The following is a 23430-nucleotide window of genomic DNA, read 5'->3' as shown; positions in this document are numbered from 1 at the left end:
GCACTAGTGGAAAAAAGCTTCAATCAGCAATGTTTCTATAGACCCGCTCCACCAAAAAGGTGAAAAACCACTGCTCTAAACTTAAATTTTATAGATGTTTTTTCAACTACTCTACTCACTCAACTACTTAATTGAAATTTTACTTTTTTTCATGAGGTTTATCATTTTTGCGCTCTTGCTTTCAACCTAATGACAATTTGTTTTTGTCTGTTGTTTGTCTCTGTGATCCGAATCGTATTTTTGTAGAGAGTTTGATCAGTAAATCGTATAATTCAGTTCAAATTTGTAATGACTTATAGTAGCCGCATTCAGCTGTCAGTGAGGTGTCTTGCCTCCTAAGTGAAATCTTCGAACAGTTTTCTGCGCTTTGTATTGTACTGACGATGAAATAGACCTGGCACTTTGATTGTTTGTTATCTTCGATGTGAACGTGCGCCTCATATTGTTGCACGATTGAGTGATTGACATAGCCGCTATTCCCCTGCAAGGCTTCTAATTTACACATTCATTTCGATGACGTCGAAAAATTTAAACTTACGGTATGTAATGCCACAAGTGTTACGATACCCAATAAATTGTCGCAAGTCGGAATTATTGGGAAATATAATTCATACTTTTTCTCTCTTTTCTGCAAATAATTTTGATAATGACTTTTCACTAGGATGATTTTCTGTTGCGCAAAATGTTTAGATACCAGCATCTAAAATGCCTCGCTGTATTATTCTGATTTTGTTCAACTTATCTCATGGTTGCGTAAAATAACTAAAAATGAATGCCACGGCAATCAACATGAATAGTTTTAAACTGCCTGATTATAATTAATTTTTAATTTGTATTTTTGTACCTACTACAATGTGAAAAACAAAACTACTCTAAAATATCACGGCGATATGCGGACATAAAATGTCTGGTGAATAGCCAGGTTGTAGATAACAGTTATTCCATTGTTTATTGTATGCAAACTTCTTTATACACTAAAATATGCTTTCTTTTATCTGAATTTTTTTTCGAATGTATCCGATATTTCATATTCGAAAATAATAATTCCAAATGTATTGAAAATGTGAACTATTCGCCATTAGGTATTGGCCATCTCTGGAGTGGAAAATATAGGATAACTTATGTTGATCATCTTAGATGGTATTAATTTGCTTGATTTTGGCTTTGAGAATGACAATATTGTTGATAGTAATGACATTATGGATGTAATGATATTAATATTTTAACCCTGGGGTTCGTACTAAGAGGACCAGAATAACCTGTTAAATATGACCACGGAATCATTCGTTGCTATGCAGGTGTAGCGTAGTCCTGCCACTTGATTTATTTCCATTGTGATTTCATATTGTTTTATTTATAAGCTTATCGTGTAACTGTTTTTTTATTTTAAATATTTTATATATGATTTTTTATATTTGTACAATTGATTATAACTCCGATGGGATTTTTGTCATTTACGTGTTATATGTCTTAGCTGGGATTTATACTGTTATAGATTTGTAGTTACCGGTAGGCATTTTTTTTATTTTAGAGTAAATTTTTGGGTATACTTCCTGTGAAAAATCGGGTATTGTGCCGGGACTAAATTTGGTTCTTTTTTATTGTTTCATTTATTGCAATTGTATTATGTGCAGGGGTTTGTGGAAGCTGCGGTTTGACCAATGATTTAATTTGGGTATATTTGCTCGACTCCGTCACCTCTGTCTATGTGACATTTTTTATAATTTTTTTATTTCACTGCTTATGAGGTTGAGGTGTTTTTGTTTCTCTTTTTTATATCCGTTCAAATTTGTGCATTTCCAATGGGAAATGCACTTCCTTACCTGCTTATATCTCTGTTCAAATGAGATGAAGTATATATATTTTTTTTTGAAAAGTTCTTGATTATTAAAAAACTGCTTTAAAAACATCCATTTATCTCAAATTATACCTATTTCTAGTTTTGTATAGAAATATGTCCCATTTTATAGTTGCTTTAGTGTCGTGACGAATATCCTACATATTATTTTCAAGTACTGGTTTATTGTATATTAAGCTGCCTTTCCTTTCTCCTCGTCTAATAATCTATATTGCAGTAGCCACAAGGATACTTGAACGAGAAAGTATCATAATCTCATTCCACATTTCTTAGATTATAGTTGACCTGTATGAAATATTAACTATATACAGAAATAAGTTTTGGCTTCGACCCTTGGGCTAGAATCAAACAAAAATAAGTTTAAGCTTGACCCAACAGCAATAAGTTTTGGCTTTAGACCCTTGGGCTAGGATCAAACAAAAATAAGTTTGGGCTTAGACCCTTGGGCTAGGATCAAACAAAAGTAAGTTTGGGCTAGACCCAACAGCAATAAGTTTTGGCTTAGACCCTTGGGCTAGGATCAAACAAAAATAAGTTTGGGCTAGACCCAACAGTAATAAGTTTTGGCTTAGACCCTTGGGCTAGGATCAAACAAAAATAAGTCTGTGCTAGACCCTTGGGCTAGACCCAACAGAAATAAGTTTTGGCTTAGACCCTTGGGCTAGGATCAAACAAAAACAAGTCTGGGCTAGACCCAACAGCAGTAAGTTTTGGCTTAGATCTTTGGGCTAGGATCAAACAAAAATAAGTTTGGGCTAGACCCAACAAAAATAGGTTTTGGCTTAGACCCTTGGGCTAGGATCAAACAAAAATAAGTCTGGGCTACCCCAACAGCAATAAGTTTTGGCTTAGACCCTTGGGCTAGGATCAACATAAATAAGTTGGGCTAGGATCGAACAAAAGTAAGTTTGGGCTAGACCCAACAGCAATAAGTTTTGGCTTAGACCCTTGGGCTAGGATCAAACAAAAAAGTTTGGGCTAGACCCAACAGAAATAAGTTTTGGCTTAGACCCTTGGGCTAGGATCAAACAAAAATAAGTTTGGGCTAGACCCAACAGCAATAAGTTTTGGCTTAGACCCTTGGGCTAGGATCAAACAAAATAAGTTTGGGCTAGATCCAACAGCAATAAGTTTTGGCTTAGACCCTTGGGCTAGGATCAAACAAAAATAAGTTTGGGCTAGATCCAACAGCAATAAGTTTTGGCTTAGACCCTTGGGCTAGGATCAAACAAAAATAAGTTTGGGCTAGATCCAACAGAAATAAGTTTTGGCTTAGACCCTTGGGCTAGGATCAAACAAAAATAAGTTTGGGCTAGATCCAACAGCAATAAGTTTTGGCTTAGACCCTTGGGCTAGGATCAAACAAAAATAAGTTTGGGCTAGATCCAACAGCAATAAGTTTTGGCTTAGACCCTTGGGCTAGGATCAAACAAAAATAAGTTTGGGCTAGACCCGAAATAAATAAATTTTGGCTTAGACCCTTGGGCTAGGATCAGACAAAAATATGTTTGGGCTAGACCCAACAGCAATAAGTTTTGGCTTAGACCCTTGGGCTAGGATCAAACAAAAATAAGTTTGGGCTAGACCCAACAGCAATAAGTTTTGGCTTAGACCCTTGGGCTAGGATCAAACAAAAATAAGTTTGGGCTAGACCCAACAGCAATAAGTTTTGGCTTAGACCCTTGGGCTAGGATCAAACAAAATAAGTTTGGGCTAGACCCAACAGCAATAAGTTTTGGCTTGGATCCCTGGGCTAGGATCAAACAAAAATAAATTTGGGCTAGACCCAACAGCAATAAGTTTTGGCTTAGACCCTTGGGCTAGGATCAACATAAATAAGTTGGGCTAGGATCGAACAAAAGTAAGTTTGGGCTAGACCCAACAGCAATAAGTTTTGGCTTAGACCCTTGGGCTAGGATCAAACAAAAAAGTTTGGGCTAGACCCAACAGAAATAAGTTTTGGCTTAGACCCTTGGGCTAGGATCAAACAAAAATAAGTTTGGGCTAGACCCAACAGCAATAAGTTTTGGCTTAGACTCTTGGGCTAGGATCAAACAAAATAAGTTTGGGCTAGATCCAACAGCAATAAGTTTTGGCTTAGACCCTTGGGCTAGGATCAAACAAAAATAAGTTTGGGCTAGATCCAACAGCAATAAGTTTTGGCTTAGACCCTTGGGCTAGGATCAAACAAAAATAAGTTTGGGCTAGATCCAACAGAAATAAGTTTTGGCTTAGACCCTTGGGCTAGGATCAAACAAAAATAAGTTTGGGCTAGATCCAACAGCAATAAGTTTTGGCTTAGACCCTTGGGCTAGGATCGAACAAAAATAAGTTTGGGCTAGATCCAACAGCAATAAGTTTTGGCTTAGACCCTTGGGCTAGGATCAAACAAAAATAATTTGGGCTAGACCCGAAATAAATAAATTTTGGCTTAGACCCTTGGACTAGGATCAGACAAAAATATGTTTGGGCTAGACCCAACAGCAATAAGTTTTGGCTTAGACCCTTGGGCTAGGATCAAACAAAAATAAGTTTGGGCTAGACCCAACAGCAATAAGTTTTGGCTTAGACCCTTGGGCTAGGATCAAACAAAATAAGTTTGGGCTAGACCCAACAGCAATAAGTTTTGGCTTGGACCCCTGGGCTAGGATCAAACAAAAATAAATTTGGGCTAGACCCAACAGCAATAAGTTTTGGCTTAGACCCTTGGGCTAGGATCAACATAAATAAGTTGGGCTAGGATCGAACAAAAGTAAGTTTGGGCTAGACCCAACAGCAATAAGTTTTGGCTTAGACCCTTGGGCTAGGATCAAACAAAAAAGTTTGGGCTAGACCCAACAGAAATAAGTTTTGGCTTAGACCCTTGGGCTAGGATCAAACAAAAATAAGTTTGGGCTAGACCCAACAGCAATAAGTTTTGGCTTAGACCCTTGGGCTAGGATCAAACAAAATAAGTTTGGGCTGGATCCAACAGCAATAAGTTTTGGCTTAGACCCTTGGGCTAGGATCAAACAAAAATAAGTTTGGGCTAGATCCAACAGCAATAAGTTTTGGCTTAGACCCTTGGGCTAGGATCAAACAAAAATAAGTTTGGGCTAGATCCAACAGAAATAAGTTTTGGCTTAGACCCTTGGGCTAGGATCAAACAAAAATAGGTTTGGGCTAGATCCAACAGCAATAAGTTTGGCTTAGACCCTTGGGCTAGGATCAAACAAAAATAAGTTTGGGCTAGATCCAACAGCAATAAGTTTTGGCTTAGACCCTTGGGCTAGGATCAAACAAAAATAAGTTTGGGCTAGACCCGAAATAAATAAATTTTGGCTTAGACCCTTGGGCTAGGATCAGACAAAAATATGTTTGGGCTAGACCCAACAGCAATAAGTTTTGGCTTAGACCCTTGGGCTAGGATCAAACAAAAATAAGTTTGGGCTAGACCCAACAGCAATAAGTTTTGGCTTAGACCCTTGGGCTAGGATCAAACAAAAATAAGTTTGGGCTAGACCCAACAAAAAAGTTTTGGCTTAGACCCTTGGGCTAGGATCAAACAAAAATAAGTTTGGGCTAGACCCAACAGCAATAAGTTTTGGCTTAGACCCTTGGGCTAGGATCAAACAAAATAAGTTTGGGCTAGACCCAACAGCAATAAGTTTTGGCTTAGACCCTTGGGCTAGGATCAAACAAAAATAAGTTTGGGCTAGATCCAACAGCAATAAGTTTTGGCTTAGACCCTTGGGCTAGGATCAAACAAAAATAAGTTTGGGCTAAATCCAACAGCAATAAGTTTTGGCTTAGACCCTTGGGCTAGGATCAAACAAAAATAAATTTGGGCTAGACCCAACAGAAATAAGTTTTGGCTTAGACCCTTGGGCTAGGATCAAACAAAAATAGGTTTGGGCTAGACCCAACAGCAATAAGTTTTGGCTTAGACCCTTGGGCTAGGATCAAACAAAAATAAGTTTGGGCTAGACCCGAAATAAATAAATTTTGGCTTAGACCCTTGGGCTAGGATCAGTCAAAAATATGTTTGGGCTAGACCCAACAGCAATAAGTTTTGGCTTAGACCCTTGGGCTAGGATCAAACAAAAATATGTTTGGGCTAGACCCAACAGAAATAAGTTTTGGCTTAGACCCATGGGCTAGGATCAAACAAAAATAAGTCTGGGCTAGACCTAACAGCAATAAGTTTTGGCTTAGACCCTTGGGCTAGGATCAAACAAAAATAAGTTTGGTCTAGACCCAACAGAAATAGATGCTATCAGGGGGGGCGCGAGAGGACACAAGATTGCATCGAAAATTTTCATGCAAATTCTTCTGAAACGATCGCGTTTGTTCAAAATGCCGGCTTTTTCTAATAATAAAATTTTCTGCCCCCAAATTTTCAATCTATTAATCTCTATTTTACTACATTTGTGTTCAAGGTAACTCGCCTTTGCGGCGACTCATGACAAAATAAACTCATTACCGATCTAAAATACCACTCCAATCCGCGGACATAATAATGCGAGATCAACCGCCCAATTATATTAAGTTTTGATATGTATTGCGCTCACGCGAATTCGTTATCGTCGTTAAAAAGATCTGGTATAAAGTCACGGAAAGAATATTTAATTTAGAGCAAAGAAAATAATATAAAGTATATTGGTAAATCAAAAATACATATTCTTCACACGCTCTTGAGTCAGTTGTCGAGATTACGCAACTTGTTAAAAGAGCCGACTTTTTCAACAGATATTATTATTTAATGGTTTTTCTGTCAATTCATGATCGATATACATATTTAAAATGGTTTCGTTATTATTTGTGATAAACTAAATCTGCGATTGTGTCGATAAAATATACATACGACTGTGAATGGCGAAGTCGTACTCTATAAGTTTTATGCCTAAACAATCAGAGCAATAACGCTGTGAGACCAACACTCTTACAGCGCCATCTTAATATAAAGCAACATGCTCATCACAAAAGCATTTTTTCAATGCAAAAGGGAGGAGAGCGCGAAGTTTGTAAAAATTTTCAAACGGTGGCGCGCTCAAAAAGTTTGAGAACCACTGGCTTAGACCCTTGGGCTAACATCAAACAAAAATAGGTTTGGGTGACCCTCAATTTGGCAAATCTCAAATTTGTCAAATTTGCAAGAATAGAAAGACTGGGATCCATAATTAGACTATGAGATAACAAGTGAACTTGGTATTACGTAGAATGAGATTATGTTATTATTATTTATTTATAGTATTTTGTTATTGCACTCATATTTAGGATATATGATTTTAGGTTGTGCACTGCATATAGAATCCGGGCAATAAAAATTTAAGTTAATACCCTACCCTACTAAAGATTGTTTAGTCAACTTTTTTCTGTAGAAATTTCCCACTTCAATTTTAAACAACCTGAAAAGTCTGGAATTTGAAATGAAAATATGCTGGACCAAAACTCTGATTCGCAAAGTAGAATTTTTATAGTGCAATCGCCAAGTTGAGCTAGAACAAGTTTGCAAAATGCAATCAATAATATGTTGTATATTATGATATATATATATTAACACAATCTTGTTTTCGCGGCACATTTGGCGACTCGCCACGGCGAACCCATTGGGAACCGCTACATTACACCCTTTTCCTTTATCAATTTCACCCTTTCATTTTTTGATGTTCCGCGAGGCGAGATAAAAAGTGTAAGTGTTCCGTGGCCGAAAAAGTTTGGGTAACGCTGGTCTGTAGGAAACCCGAGTCCAGTGTACGCAAGACAAACATCTTCTAAAAGATTTTATAACGTATTTAGGTAGGAACAGTTTTTAATATTACAATCGAAATATTTAAAGTTTGTGAAAATGGAGGCGACCACGCCTTGCTGCCTCAACACAATGATCTTTCTTTTTGAACGCTCGATCTGGACGAAAATCAGTATCCCCATGAGATAAGTTGTTGCTATCGGAATGGAGCATTTGAGTTTGATCTTATACGTCTGAATTTCTTGCTTAGTTTGACAATTTAATTAATATGTGAGCGATGCTCAAATATATGGACACGAAAGACGGAGCGAAGCAGTACTCTACCGGTCTACCCTACCTTTTATAAATTACCTTACTTTGTCTACTACTCTACGCCACGGTAAAAAAAAAACTTCAGACTTTCGCGAAGCACGAGAGGGATCGTCGAGCCGCCACAAATATTTTTCATCAAATTTGAAGAATTCATCACACAAAATTTTGAAGTGAAAACAATTCACATAGAGCCCACAAAAAGTCTTGAAATAAATAAAAGTAATAGCCTTCTCTAGCGAAAAATACAATCTTTAATCAATGAAAAAGGCTTCAACTTCGTATCCAAAATCGATCCATATGTACATTTCGTGTCCAATAATACAAACATTTCACTCTTACTTGATTTTTTCATTCCCATGTATAACAACCTTTATAATTTGTTTATCCATCGAATTATTTTCAAAGTTAGGTGTAAGGTTAATTAGGTCATACATCAGGCATCATTTTCAGTAAATGGCTATTCGGTATTCTTTCAGAATTGTTTTAGATAACAATTTTCTGGATAGGCAGCTGTTTAAATCCTTCGCTTCTTTGATGATGCCAAGACTGCAACTGCATAGTGCCAGGGATGGCTGGAGGTACTTTTCGCAGTTGCAGATTACTCAAATGTGTAGTGCAGGCATGCTAACGAATGGTGGCAAATTGTTTTCCCCTCTGTACAAGAGCAAGTAGCATTCACTATATAGTTCCGCCGCGAAGTTAAAAACAACGAATGGGGTGGCTCATTTTTTCTTTGTGACCGATGGCATCTCGCCTTTATTGAAAAGCTTTGGCCATCGTGGAAAACCGTTAAAATATCAATGCATATTAATGATAAATATATCACAAGCCATTATTAACTGGGGCTCATGTTTAAAATTTTAACAGAAGATGCTTATTCCACTCAAAAATCCACGCTTAAACCCGCCCACCTTTTTATTCGTGGATGAACGACTCCTTCTTTTTGCGCTATTTCCATTTCCAACATGCCTTTAACCGTAAATATATAGATTATAGACATAACCAACGATAACATACCGGACATAACCAATCGCGAAGTCATCGTCTGTTATTAAGCTGTCTCTCCAGCGGAGGCGCTAGTGAGGTGAAAACCATCAATATCAACTTAAAATTTTCGTTGTCTGGTAACAGTCGTTTACGCATGGGTGCATCAGAAATGCAGAATAGCAAATGGAATAGTAGGTATGCAAACAAATTCATTTATAACTATCAGGAGAGGTTGCGCGAGACTAGCTCCCAATCATTTCTCAATGCCTTTGCGCTAGTGGATCCCTACCGGTACTGGTACCGGTATGCGTATAATGCAAGGAGGCTGTAGCAGAAATAAAAATGATGAAACACGGTACCGGTACCGGTCCTGATGCACTCACACATTCCAGCATTCATTGTTGTAAACTGCTTGTCCTGAGGAGGTCTGATTTTGGTCAGACGAAACGTTACAGAAATACATTCGTGTTAGCGTACCGGTACAGCAGGACTCTTGAATTGCATAGAATAGAAATGTCAATATTCAGATATAGGATAGGAGGATAGGATTTACATATTTATCCCGGGGGAGAGGAAAGCCGATAAGACGGCTTATCCATATGGCGAACCACGGCCTCTCGTCCGGTTACCATTCCAAGTCGGGTATGGGATTAGTTTTTACTGTATTGTTTGTTTTTTTCGGAAGCATGGACTTGGTGGTGGAGGAGGCAGTAACCGACCAGCGGTTACGTGAACCACCCAACGACGGCGAGGAGTCCAGCAATCCTCTCGCACATAACCATCCCTGCATGGGATTCGAACCTGCGAACCCACGCAGAGTAATTAGAGGTGCGGTGGCGAGCGTATTCCTAACGCTTAGCCCGTTGAGCCACACCGCCGCGCCCATCCCTGGTAGACCTAATTTGTTCGTCATTGATGGTAACTGAAAATCTCCTGATTGTAAAGTTACTTGACTAGTTTAGGTACTACTGTACTACAGTACTAAACTGAAGTTTGACGGAACTGTGATGTGAATGTTGCGGAACAATGTTCGGGCATTTCTTATTTGTAGCAAAATTGGGATATAGTCTAGGCCAGGGGTTCTCAAACTTTTGGTGTTGCGGAGCCCTTGAAAAGTTGAATATTATTCGCGGAGCCCCAAAATAAATGTTAAAATTGTTACTTTCAGATTAATATTCCTGGGCAAGTTAAAAGTACTTTACTTATTTAAAATGCTGAACCTTTTTTAATAGGATTAACACAAGCCATAAATGAATCTGAATTTCATACTAAAGCTGTAAATTTGACACTTGACGAACATATTAATAAATTAGGGGTCGAATCTTTTCTCTTTTGACATTTTTGGAAGACTTAACAGGCCGCTAATAACGTGCGCGATTTTATTTTGTTACAATCGCCGATTTTTTTCGTCAGCATGGCGTGTTTTGAACATCTTTACGCCGGTGTTTATTCTCCTTAAATCAAAAATTTCCCTCGGCATATACATGTATTGTTACACAATGACGACGTTAATTCCTTTTTTGTTCTCGTGGGAAATTATGAGTTCAATGTGAAAAACATGTTACCATATAATAGTCATCTGCGACGAAATGTTAAAAATTATAATTAATAAAGAGATAAATCCGCAACTCAAATTTCTTGATTGAAAAACGGCATTCTAAAATATTAAAATTGAAACTTAAAATGGAAGATCACACGTTTGGCTTCAGCAGACTCACCTCAGATTGAAAACGCTTTTATAGACATTGTAAATCACAAAATTTGGTGTTATGTTAGGTTTTCGTCGTAATAACTGCGAAATCGAAACACAGTCAATTGTGCGCGCGATGTACCTTTTTTCCCATTCTGAAACTACCGACGAAGCCGCACGCAATCAATTGTGCACGCGATCCACGATGTACCTTTTTTCATTCTGAAACTACCGACGGAGCCGAATGCAATAAAATAAATTCTAATTGTTCGTATTTTGCCCAGACATTGTGATTTTTTAAACGGCAATATCCTGCTTAAAAATAATCTCAGGTGCGAAAGAACAAATCAAGATTGACAAATCCCAAGATCGCGAAAATACGACTCCACTTTATTTATTGTTGGCAGTTTATTACATATTTTATGTTATTTTAGAATAGTATTCTTTCATTTAAGTAATACTAATACTAATCTCGAATCAAACTTGAGTAACGATGATCACAATTACATTATAACGAAGAGACACGTTGAATGCTCGCATCGGTCATGGATTGAATATTTTACGCAACAGAAATCTCGTTATCCGTTTTTTTAATGGCGAAGAATGTTGCGCGGAAATTTCCGATTCCAATTTTGAACCACCTCCCTCTTAAGAATCCTGGCTGCGCTCCTGCTTATAAATAATGTCATTTTTAATTCAGCCTCTTTACCATATTTCGAGGCTGTATTGTTGTCAGATTTTATCAACGCTGTTATTGCTTCTTTCAACAGTTACAAAATTTTGAGTCAGTATTGCGAAGAGTAATCGAATAGCTCGCGGAGCCCCTGGGTTTCTCTCGCGGAGCCCTGGGGCTCCGTACGGAGCACTTTGAGAACCTATGGTCTAGGCTATATTTATATGTAATGTTGGATTTATAGAACTTTTTTGTGTATACTAAAAGTATTGAAAAAGACAAAAAGACCTTGATGCTGTAAAGATGGAGGTTGATGGCCCACATACGAATTCATCTGAGTTGACATTTCTAGAGGGATTTCGCGCAACATTCTATGTTGTTACGCCTTCAGAAACATATTTTGAAAAAATGAGTGAAGTTCCGAATTATATTACTGCTGTAAGTTATATCTGTAAATGTAGTTTATAGTTTTGGTAGCTGTTTTTGCGAAACAATTGTCTTAAGTAATTTGAGCAGGCATTGCCATGCTATATACACTCCTATACTTGAACACACATATTGCATTATTGACTCAAATTGCTACTAGAAAATCAGTTCGGAATACTGAAACAAAAGTTCACTTTTCAATACCTGGTGTATGTATTATTCATACACGTTTTTTGTAATCCGAGATTTCCTTTAGTTTGAATTGGACTATTTTAAAAAAAAAAAAGGCTAGGAGAAATTTCAAATAGGTATTGTTCTTCTCGGCCATTATAATAAGGTTAATCTGTTGCTCATCATCTTTCCCTATTTATATTTCAGGCGATTCCTCATTTTTTCATTCTTATCTCTTTGGAGATGATGATTTTGTACCAGAAAGGAAACGAACTTCGTATAAATGATAAAATAACCAGCATTGGGGCTGGTATGTACAGTCAAGTGTTGGAGTAAGCCTTCAATTAATCATTTTGTGACTATGTTACAATGTTTCACTTTCCTATTGTTCGATATGTTCAAGTTGTTATGCAAAATTTCAGTTTTATATTTTTCCCAATCATTGAATTAAAGGCAAATGATTCTATATATTAACACTTATTGAGCTTTTATCTCCATTCTCAATCATGCCCATTGTTTTCAGACTTGCTGGTTTGAAGTCGATTGAGTTTACTTTATATGTTTACATTTATAACCATTATCGTGTGTATGAGATGGAGTGGAATTCTATTTGGACTTGGATTTTCATGGCATTGGCATATGACTGTCTATATTATTGGTTTCACAGACTAGCTCATGGTAAGAAGTAAAGAATTTTTAGAAATCCGATATATTGCAAATACAGTCATTCAAGACATTGTTGTGCCTGTAAACAGGGTGGTCTAATTTGTTTTAAGCTAATTTTTTTTAATTTTACAACATTCCGGTTCTTAGGACCTTGTTCTACTTCTGAATAGCGTATATTAAAAATAATAAAAAGCTATTGTTGGCGTAACCGTACCCTCAGATGACAATATAAAATGGTAGCATATTGTTATGATTGATTTCGTTATCTTTGCAAATCATTTGTGGTCAATATTTCATTGACAATATGATGCAACATTCACTACACAATTCCCATTTGATATAATTTCCATCATTTTTATTATATTCTCTGTTATTATTGTTCTGCTTATACAGAAGTGAATATTCTTTGGAACACCCATCAAACACATCACAGCTCTGAAGATTATGTGTTGACAACAGCGTTACGTCAATCTGCTTTCCAAACATATGCTTCATTTGTGAGTAATTACTACTCAGAGAAAATAAAAGGTTCAGATATTATCTCAAACTATTATTTTGGTGTTTACTTTTTTATTTCTTTTTCCTAGTCATTCTTAATATTCTTCATTGACATTTATCATTATTTAATATGCAGAGCTTCTACCTTCCAGCAGCATTGCTTATACCACCCAGTTCTTTCATGGTGCACAGACAATTGAATCTGCTATATCAATTTTGGATTCACACAGAACTTGTTGATTCACTTGGTAAGTAGAACGGACCTCCTGAAGTATGCGCACCAAGATGGCACACAACCTGAACTCAGGTTGTGTACCAGTTTAGGGTTCAGGTTGTGCGACATCTTGGTGCGCATACTTCAGAAGTACCAGTAGAATTGTTCATTCAGGTGCCTTTTTAGAAATCTTGGTTTATAATGGAAAGGTTTTTTGTTTTGAGTATTTTTATGTTATTAGCTATTTTTTGATGTTTGAGATATAGACAACATAACCATGAAGATTTGAAAATGATAGGGTAGTGCATGTACAAAAACCAAATACTTATACTACGTCAATTGGAATTGGTCAGAAAACGACTTTAATTGAATATGTTGTAAAAATTTTCACATAACTTCACAAATATTCTCACTCTAATCAGTCTAATGTATCAAGATGGTTTTGAGATAAAATGGTTCAGTGTTGTTCAAACAGTGTAGATTCTCTAATCTCTAGTAATATTGAATTAATATATTCAGGACCTCTGGAATATATCTTGAACACGCCAAGTCATCACCGAGTGCATCATGGTAGGAACCCATACTGCATTGATAAAAATTATGCTGCTGTTCTTATCATATGGGACAGGATGTTTGGTATGTAATATATATGGATTTTATAGCAATTGAGCTTATATGTGTTTGGTTAGCAAACATGTATCACAATATTCTCATAAATCTGATATAATGAATTTATATAAAGCCTTGTTTACTTACCGACTAGCTTGTAAAGGATAGGTACATACAAGAATGAAACATAACGTATTAGGGTCATACTGTAAATTACACAATGCCACAACACATCATATTACAGCAATGAACGCAAACAAATTCAAAGCTGTGGAGTGTGGATAAAGTTCAATTTTTAAAATGTATCAAACAATAGCTTGATTTTGTTGCAATGAATTTATTTTAGCTTATCAGACGTAGCCAAAGACAATGTTGTCATACTTTATATTGCTTTCATTTGGAAATGAATTAAAATTCATGTATTGCAAGAGATTTGCATGCTTCAATCGATTACAGATTTTGTGTTGAATTTATTATGTAGTTCTTTTTATTTTGTCTGACTTCAAGTTCATGATGAACTATTTCAAACATATATAATAAGATCACATATATAATAACTTCCCACTGTGGCTAGCGATCTAAATACTGAGTTGTGTAATACTGCTAAATTAATTGACAGGTACTTTTCAGCCTGAAAAAAAGGATGAGAAAGTTGTATATGGGCTAGTGCATCCCATTGATACATTTGACAGCAATGCCATTCAGGTGCTTAGTATTTCATGTGGTGAATATTGCAGTTTATATTTGAAAATTTTGACCAAAGGGATGTTATATTTATAAACTAACAGTTCTTATGAAAAAATTATGGATTCATGGAAATTCTCGTGGGTAAACGCAATTTCTAATAATGTTAAATTTATACCAATTAAGAAATACTTATTCTAAAAAGTTTTTATTCAATTTGAAGCATTATAACAAAATCGACGTGTAATCATAGATTCAACCATGGGTATCCAATGACAGTTCTCATTTATCAATGGCTATATCCTACTTAATTAGAACATCCATTCACTCTTTCAATAAAGGTTTCCCATTACATGAGTTTCTGGAAAAGATTGCAACAGCATGAAACTATTGGAAATAAATTGAGATTTATTTTCTGTGGACCTGGTTGGAGTCCTGGAACACCTCGGCTTGGTAACCCCGAAGATTTACCAAAGGTATGAGTTGAATATTTATAGCATCCAGATTTAATTTCTTTGTTGCTCGGAACTGTGTTTGTCCTGTCCGTAAGATTTGAATCAGTTAAAGATATGCGATTCAATTGCATGGAGGCTGTGATTACTCACTGACCAACCATCTTTGATTCGCGGCAGTGTCATAAAATTATAATCTAGCTATTGAGTTTTGAACATGCTGAGATAGATGATAAATTTTTGTAACAGATTGTGTATCCTGTGAAAGTTTATAACCCAGATGTTAGTGACTGGTTAAGTGCATATACTATGCTGCATTTTCTGGTTGCTGTGTCTATCTTCAGTCAGGCAACGTTTCTTCACTCATCTTTGCCAACATCAGCTATTATTAGTTCGTCAATATTCATTTTATCAAGTTTAACTTGCTTTGGATACTTATTTGATAAGAGGTAATTTAGTATTCTTACTTTGGTATTTGTTTGCACCCTTATTATTTATTATAAGTCATACCCGGAGTTTGCTTTTTGCTGAGTTGTAATGTAACCGTGAGAAATTCAGCTATTCCATCGAACAGTTTCATCTGAACATTCATTAGATTTAGATCTCACAGTTTGAATGTATTGTGAATAGTGGGCTATTTGGTTTTGGCCATATTTGATTGTTGATTAGCATTACGATTAAACCTGTCGAGTTTTTCAAAAAATTTGGTTTATCTTAGGACAGACAGGAAAATGTTATCATTTGCATTTCATGTGGCTGATGGCTATACTTAAAGCCGCTTTCATAGACTTATTCGTATTTTCCTGTAGACCATTTGCGCTGTTTACGGAATTGTCAAGATGTGTACTGTCATCTTCTTTTATGATCATGTATTTCTTTGATGTGTCGAAAAACATGAGGATTCCGGAAATCATCCTGGCAGCGGTCATCGGTCTATTCCTTTTGTCGGCAGTCATGTGGATAGTGAGGATGCTCAGTAGTGCTGATTCCAAGAGAAAATCATTGTAGTTCCTCAAATTTTATATATATATATTAAATCATTCAATTCTTCATTTTTCTTCAATTCATTCATATATTAAGTTTCACTTTTTTTAATTCATTCATATTTCCACTTTTTATGGAAACTGAAAATAATCTGCCTATGCACATTTTTAATTGATACAATTCATTTCATACTACAAACATTCAACAATAATATGCATGATGTTAGCTGATAATCAATTTCAATAGTACTTACGAAAGCGATTGTTTAATTAGATCGGGGGTGGGCAACCTACGGCCGCGTGCCAGATCCGGCCCAGCCTGCGATGCTTCACTGAATTATAACGACAAAATGGCTGTTTCCACGATTATATTCTTCAGGTGACAGAATTTTTTTGTGAGATACGTGTAGACTATCTTATAACCTAACAATTTAATGAACAAGCTACTCGTTCAAAGAGCTTACACTGTAATTATAATTAGACAAATTTCAACAAAACGCAGAATAGTTGATGCTGAATGCAGCGGGTTCAATGGCGCAGAAAATATTCAATGCAATGAGGAAATATAATCCATATTCTATTCGAGAGGTGTATCACTGCTTGATTTTTATGACGAGTATCTTCTTGAAGAAAAACTCTATTCAAATTTAACAAACCGTGCGAAAAAGTTCACATCGATGATTGGAAATACCTGTGAAATATGTGTAGGCTTTTACCATACAATCAATCAATCTTTTATTTGTCATCACAAAAAACAAGCATATAGAAAACTGTTACAACAAAAGAAATACACTGATCATATTAATTGTGTGACCGGAGTCGCGAGGGACCTACAGAGGTCTTCACGCAGCGACACCTAGCTGATTCAGGTCAGTATAAAAAAGTAACCAAATGAGACACAACTACTGGATATCAGTAGTTGTGGCAGTATACATAATTGAGACTACTGTGCAGATTATTTAACAAAATAAATATACAACTATCACGAGAGAACGACCCGTTTTATGCGGGACAATCCCACATTTCAACGTTTTGTCCCGGCCTGTAAGCCGAAAGTTCCGCTTTGGCGCTGAGCCAGCCAGCATGATACACGAACATTACCAATTAGCATGTTCTCGTTGGTGTGTAGCGTAGGCTACTTATAGAAAGTTCGTTGTTTTCTGCTAACATTGTCAGTGGATAATTGATACAATTTGTTACATGTAAGCCCTGAACGTCAAGAGGGTGCTGGTCAGCAACTTTTGCAGTAGCCGGTAGCCTGGAAGTTGTACAGTACAGGATAATCTTTTATCAAATTAGGCATGCGGTGCTGTAGGCTTGCAAAAAAGTAAATTCTAAATGATTGGAAACGGCAGGCTTTTATATTATTCTTTCTTCCTTTCGCTGTACATGAAAAATCTGAGTATGAATTATTTTTATATCGTTAATGTCAATTCCTGAACCCGATATTTCGACAGAGGATATGCGCATGAACTCTCGATGACAATATAATCAATGAAGACAGTCGGGATGGCTTTAAATGTACCCATATGTAGTAAAAACGGAAAACGTAAAGTTGAAAAAAGCACAGCTAGGGGGTCTTTGGAGGTGTCTCCCTTGGAAGACACAAAAATATGGTAACCCTATATTAGGGTTGCCAACCGTCCTTTATTTCAAAGGACAATCCTTTATTTGAGATTTTTGTCCTTGTCCTTTTTAAGATGATAATTGTCCTTTATTTTTTCCAACGTCGTTTTGCCCGATAGTTATAGTACTGTGCTTGATATTGTTTTGTTCTTAAATCGCCTCCGTTTATGTATTTGCAAGCTTTTAATTATTCTATTTAATTTCGCTTCGGCACGGCTCAAATAGCCAAAGAAATACCAATTTTATTAACAATTTCAAATATTTTGCATTAATTTTCCGAAGATGACAAGTGGCAACACTCCAAGATTAAAGTGAATTCTAGTTCAATAACTAGAATAACCTATAACTAGAATTTTAACTAGAATATAATTGGTCTCTAAGATTTTAGATTATTTCTCAACTCTGCGATAACGTATTTGGAAAAAAGATTTGACTTTGATGAAAATTCAACATTTGGAAAACAATCTCTTTTGGATAATCTTTCTCCAAAATATCAGACATTTGTAAAAATTGTAGAGCATTTGAAGCTAAAAGACAAACTTAATTTGAATATGTTTAACCTTCTTGATCAAAAAAAATTTGGCACGATTCAAAGCACTAAACTGTTCACAGAATGCAGATTGATTGGGTCAATGTTAAATAAACATTGAATGAAAAATACATGAAGATTTTTTAATATATCTTTTTAGCTTGTATATAATTTGTAGTTCATTGTTTTATATTGTTCTTTTCTGCAAGTTACAAAATAAATGATGACGGTAATCTATGTCCTTTATTGAGACTTTTCATAGTTGGCAACCCTACCCTATATATATATATATGCTGACTGATATCAAAAAGCTATCAAGCGTGATGCAACAAAAAATGTCACATTCGTGTCATTTGTATTTCTTTTTTCTTTTATCAAGACGACTAAGTTGAGTTCACGAGTTGTCGCAGTCTTCTTAATTTCAACTTCTGATCTGTGTGAAAAAATTGTGATTCATCGGCCATCTTCGGTTCTGTTCGGAGAGAAATAAAGGTTGCCGACCCCGGGCTCAGATATAGATCACAAAGAAACTTTAATTCTTCTGAAATTGAAGCAACATCATACTGTGGCGAGTGTTTCTTGCGAATATCTTCAGAAGATGAGAAACTTATTATATTCTGTCAGATGTTTCACATGGGTGATACAGTGGTGGGATTCAGCCGGTTCGCACCGGTTCTATAGAACCGTCTCACGGAATTTCATAAGATCAGCGAACCGGTTAGCAATTAGCATTATTGGGACTGTCAATGTTCTGTTTGTAACAGAACCGGCTGAAAAATATGACTTTTGTAAAGGAATCGGCTGACAAAAAATTTTAATCCCACCACTGGGTGATAGGTTCATACCCATCTCCTTCCTACATTTGCAATATCTTAAAACACTTGTGATCTAGTTGAGATGTGAGAATGGAGTTTATGAATTTACTGTAAAAACAAGTTGATGAGTTTTCCAGTTCAAAATTTAACTTGCTATTTTGGAAATTTTTTCAGAATTCTGGTACGTTCTCTGGAAATAAGGTAAGAGGAGCAAACGTTATTTAAGAACTTTGAAAACATTGCGGGCAAAGTTTTGGTATTGTGTTCAGCGACCGCCGAAAGAGTCAAAAGAGGAGGTGAAGCAAACAACGCCTTATTGATGTTTGATTCGAATCAATCAGAGAAGTTGATTGATTCAAGGCCGATGGTGTGCAGCAGAGTAACTAAATGCAAGTGTTCCTTTTTTCGCCCGTAGCGACGCATTTTTATGCTTGATTTTGAAGTTTGTTGGTTCAAGGTGGATTGATAGAAGTAGGTGTACATAAAAGCGATATAACGTTATTATTATTTCTCTTTTTTGTCGAAACGCTATTTACACTGTTTCACAAGTTTGTCGACAATTGGCTCGTCATGTATTTGATTCACCAGTATTTAAACTTCAGCCAACCCGCTGTTGCCTAATCCTTACTGCTTCAGTCAGCTTTGTGCATTTGAGTTTGACACAGATAGGCTCGGCAGTGTGGCGCATCGTGCAAAGCGTAAGAATACGCTCGCCACCGCAACACTGATTATCCTGCCTGGGTTCGAATCCGGTGGGGATGATAATGTTCGAGAGAATTGCTGGACTCCTGGACGTCGTCAGCATTAGGAATACGCTCGCCACCGCACCATTGATCATTATTCAATAAAGGACATACGGTAGATTACCGTCATCATTCATTTTGTATATTGCAGGAAAGAACAATATAAAACAATGAAATACAAATTATATATTTACAAGCCAAAAAGATATATTAAAAAAATCTTTACACGTTTTTCATGTAATGTTTATTTAACATTGACCCAAACAAGCTCTAATTTTGCGGTTGCATGAGTTTATAATTTTAGTATATATATTAAAAGCTCCTTTTTCATTAGTTGTATGGAGCATCTGTTTCTTTCACTGCGACATTTAGATAGCATTACAGTCAGTCAGTAGTTTATTTTATCACATACCAAAAGTACACAATAGACAAAAATAACTACGAATCACATATAAAACAATACTTTCAGTGTGAAGGGAGGCGCGATAAACCAGAAGAGGTTATCGAGCAGCGTCACCCTGGGGGAGTGAGTCTAAAAAATTAAATCATAGTGAGAAAAAAGTCAAACAGGATACTAGCAAAAGTCGTGAATAATAAATAAAATAATAAAGTTGAAGACGGCCTTTTTACACATTTAAGTGACCGATATCACGGTGTCACTCTAGTTAATATGAGAATGCGACTCCCGACACCACTGGTCGAGGTAGCCATGGTAACAGCAGTTGGTTATTGAATAACAAACAGAAAGATAAAGTCGAGATAGTTATTCCAATCGATGCGGAAATAGTGTTATATTTTGACGCCGTACCGAAGTACGGCATAGGAGGGTAGAGACCGCCGGAAAGTATAAGTGAATTCAGTAGCACTCAGAATCTGAGTGATTTTTAAATATAAAATCGTAGATCTCTACCGAAGGTGGAGGCAGATGTAAACATGAAAATGTGACAAAAATGGGGTAGGATAGGATAGGATTTACATATTTATCCCGGGGGAGAGGAAAGCCGATAAGACGGCTTATCCATATGGCGAACCACGGCCTCTCGTCCGGTTACCATTCCAAGTCGGGTATGGGATTAGTTTTTACTGTATTGTTTGTTCGACAAAACGGTAATTTGTTCGACAATTGCTATTATCAAAACACTGGCAGCGGTGGGATTCGAACCCACGCCATCGAAATGACTGGTGCCTAAAACCAGCGCCTTAGACCGCTCGGCCACGCTACCTCGACGATGAAAGTGCGAGATATCTTATGTGAATCAAGACTACGATAGTAAGCCTGCAATGAATTCTGAAAAGAGAGATGATAAATACCACTAGTAGTCTTGTATGCAGTATGAAGGCAGCCGCTCTTGTCGCATTGGTGGTTCAGTGGTAGAATTCTCGCCTGCCACGCGGGAGGCCCGGGTTCGATTCCCGGCCAATGCAAATTTTTTAATTTCTGATCGTCGAACTACTGGTGCAAAACAAGAAGTAGGCCTACTACATAACATAGACCAGTGGTTCTTAACCTTTTTTGAATAATTTACCCCTTTATCAAACAAGGTTACAAGATTTACCCCCAATACATCTGATATTAAAAATTCGTCAGGTAAAATATAAATAGCTCTAAATTTAGACGCGAAGTCTCTATTTCTCTCTTTCTTTTTTATACCCCGTCTTCGCCTCTGTATTGGGCTTCAGTTCGGCGTGAAAAATAAGAGAGTGGGGTTCGGTGGGAAAAGAGTGGTGTGGGAGGGGGAAAACGTATGCGGGGGGATATTGACGTGATAGAGAGTTGCGAAAATAGTTCGGAGTGGGAAAATGAAATCATCGATCACAAAAAGCTTTCAAGATGATTTCTCCAATCGTATGTGCTTTTTGCACAGAACACTCTGGGGAATATAAAGTCATCCTGAATAAGATACGTCAACTCAAAATATAAAAAATCGCTCTGATTAGGGGCACAGCTAAGATTTAGACACAGGGTTAAAATCCAATCCCTTCTGAAACAGTCGTCGCGATTACGCGCTCGTTAAATAACCCCACTTTTGCAGCCTTTCCTCAATTCCCCGACAATTATGAGAATCTAAAATGTCTTTCTATAGTAATTTAATTGTGTTCAACGTAACTTGCAATTGTTTCTTCTTGCGGCAAAAGAAAAACTTCACTACTCTAAAGTCTAAATTACCAAGGTAATCTGTGAACATGAAAATATGAGATGAACTGCCCGATTATATTTAGCTTTGATCCTTTTTTTTCGATCTTGCGAATTCGTTATCGCCGTTAAAAAAGATCTGATATAAATTCACATAAACTACAATTTAATTTAGGGAAATAAAAATACACATGAAATATATTAGTAAATCAAAAATACATATTCCTCGCCTCGAAATTCCCTCCGAAAGGCTACTGAAGTTCCTTCGCCGCGAATACGTCACTTTCTCAGCAGGCACAATTGACTGTATTTCAATTTCATTGACGCTATGGATTCCAACGCCGACTGAACATAATGTGTGCTATAGACACACAAATTTTCGCGATTCACAATGGACATAGAGGCGTTTTTAATCGTCGCCTGCCTCCTATGACGAAACTTCTATTGTTTTGGGTTTTATTTTTAGTATTTTATATTGCCGCCTGTCAACCAATAAATTAGCGTTACTAATTAAATGATATACGCCGATGAACATACGACATACTTATGTCGAAGGAAATATGTGATTTAGCGAGAATAAACACCGACGTTAAGGTGTTTACGACCAAAATAACAAGCCACGCTGACGAAAAATATCGGCGATTATAGTAAATTGCAATCGCACACGTTACTAACGATTTTTTGAGTCTTCCAAATCTTTTAAAGAAAGGGGGTCAAAATTTAGTGAAAAGAACTCGACTTATTTATGGGTGTTGGATTTCAATTTTGTTTGAAATATGACCACTATTAATAAATAATACGCTGGCAATGATTTCTCGTAACAAAACAAGCAAATAGATATGTTTTGTGTTTGTTCAAAATGTTTTTTACAATAACGAAATTTACCCCAAAGAATGAAGAAATTTACCCCCAGGTTAAGAAATGCTGACATAGACACATACAAAAAAAAAGACACATAAAAGGATATTTACAATTAGCCTACAAGTGATGCGAATCATTTCGTTTCATCGTAGCTTATATAACTCAGTATTTAAGCGAAGTCCACAAGTGAAATATGGGAAACAGGAAAGATCGTCATACTCGAATACCCCCCCCCCCCCCCCCCCAATTTTTTTTTTCATGGATTGCTAACAAAACCTTGAAAAAAGTAAAAAAAAAAAGGAGGACGATCAAATTATGCGGCCTCTCCAAACCAGAAGACAGGGCGGCGTGCAAAGAACAAAATGCTGCGGAAAGACAGACAGCGGGCAATTGGTGAATGCAATGCAAACCAGATACCGGTAGATAGATGGTTTTTGAAAACTCCATAATACACCAAAATTGAAAATGGAAAAGTCTGGAGAGCCAGCAAAACTTTTAAAAAGTTTAAAACATGAGAAATATCATGTGCCAACCCACCAGCACACACACAAAAAAAATTACAAATAACGGAAAACCTGGTTAAACGAGGCTTGGGACAGATATACACGAACAAAAGATACGCGAATGTATTGAACTTTCGGGCTGTTATTCTTTTGAAACACTCAATCAAATACAGTAATAATGACTAATTTAATTTGTACAGTGCCTTAATTTAAATATCTCGTAAGGATGAAAATATAAATTAAGTTTTTAATCTTTTTGAAACTTACA

The 23430-nt window shown here is 36.5% G+C and overlaps 1 protein-coding gene and 2 non-coding genes across 5 annotated transcripts; 2 read left to right on the top strand and 1 right to left on the bottom strand.

Annotated features, from left to right (window-relative positions):
• Nucleotides 1-7241: 7241 nt before the first annotated feature.
• On the top strand, nt 7242-18841 carry LOC120348138 (alkylglycerol monooxygenase-like). 3 transcript variants are annotated; one of them, XM_078111077.1, is made up of 11 exons: nt 7242-9080; nt 11516-11686; nt 12053-12177; nt 12369-12523; nt 12905-13008; nt 13146-13257; nt 13743-13859; nt 14452-14537; nt 14858-14992; nt 15218-15417; nt 15778-18841. In XM_078111077.1, the coding sequence occupies exons 2-11, from the start codon at nt 11552-11554 to the stop codon at nt 15974-15976; spliced, it is 1368 nt and encodes a 455-aa protein (XP_077967203.1). In that variant the 5' UTR covers nt 7242-9080; nt 11516-11551; the 3' UTR covers nt 15977-18841. The 3 variants fall into 3 exon arrangements, with proteins under 3 accessions (XP_077967203.1, XP_039274198.2, XP_077967202.1); XM_039418264.2 differs by lacking the exon at nt 7242-9080 and adding an exon at nt 9095-9957 and having other exon boundaries at nt 11462-11686; XM_078111076.1 differs by lacking the exon at nt 7242-9080 and having other exon boundaries at nt 10914-11686.
• A 1964-nt stretch (nt 18842-20805) lies between these two features.
• Trnal-uag (transfer RNA leucine (anticodon UAG)) lies at nt 20806-20887 on the bottom strand. The gene has a single exon. It is a non-coding gene; the product is annotated as a tRNA-Leu (tRNA).
• Nucleotides 20888-21018: 131 nt separating this feature from the next.
• Nucleotides 21019-21089, top strand: Trnag-gcc (transfer RNA glycine (anticodon GCC)). Its single transcript has one exon. It is a non-coding gene; the product is annotated as a tRNA-Gly (tRNA).
• The last annotated feature ends 2341 nt before the right edge of the window (nt 21090-23430 follow it).

Source organism: Styela clava, chromosome 3, assembly GCF_964204865.1.
Source record: "Styela clava chromosome 3, kaStyClav1.hap1.2, whole genome shotgun sequence".
Classification (NCBI taxonomy): Eukaryota; Metazoa; Chordata; class Ascidiacea; order Stolidobranchia; family Styelidae; genus Styela; species Styela clava.
The sequence above is the reverse complement of the archived record's forward strand: the minus strand, read 5'-3'. Positions and strand labels throughout refer to the sequence as shown.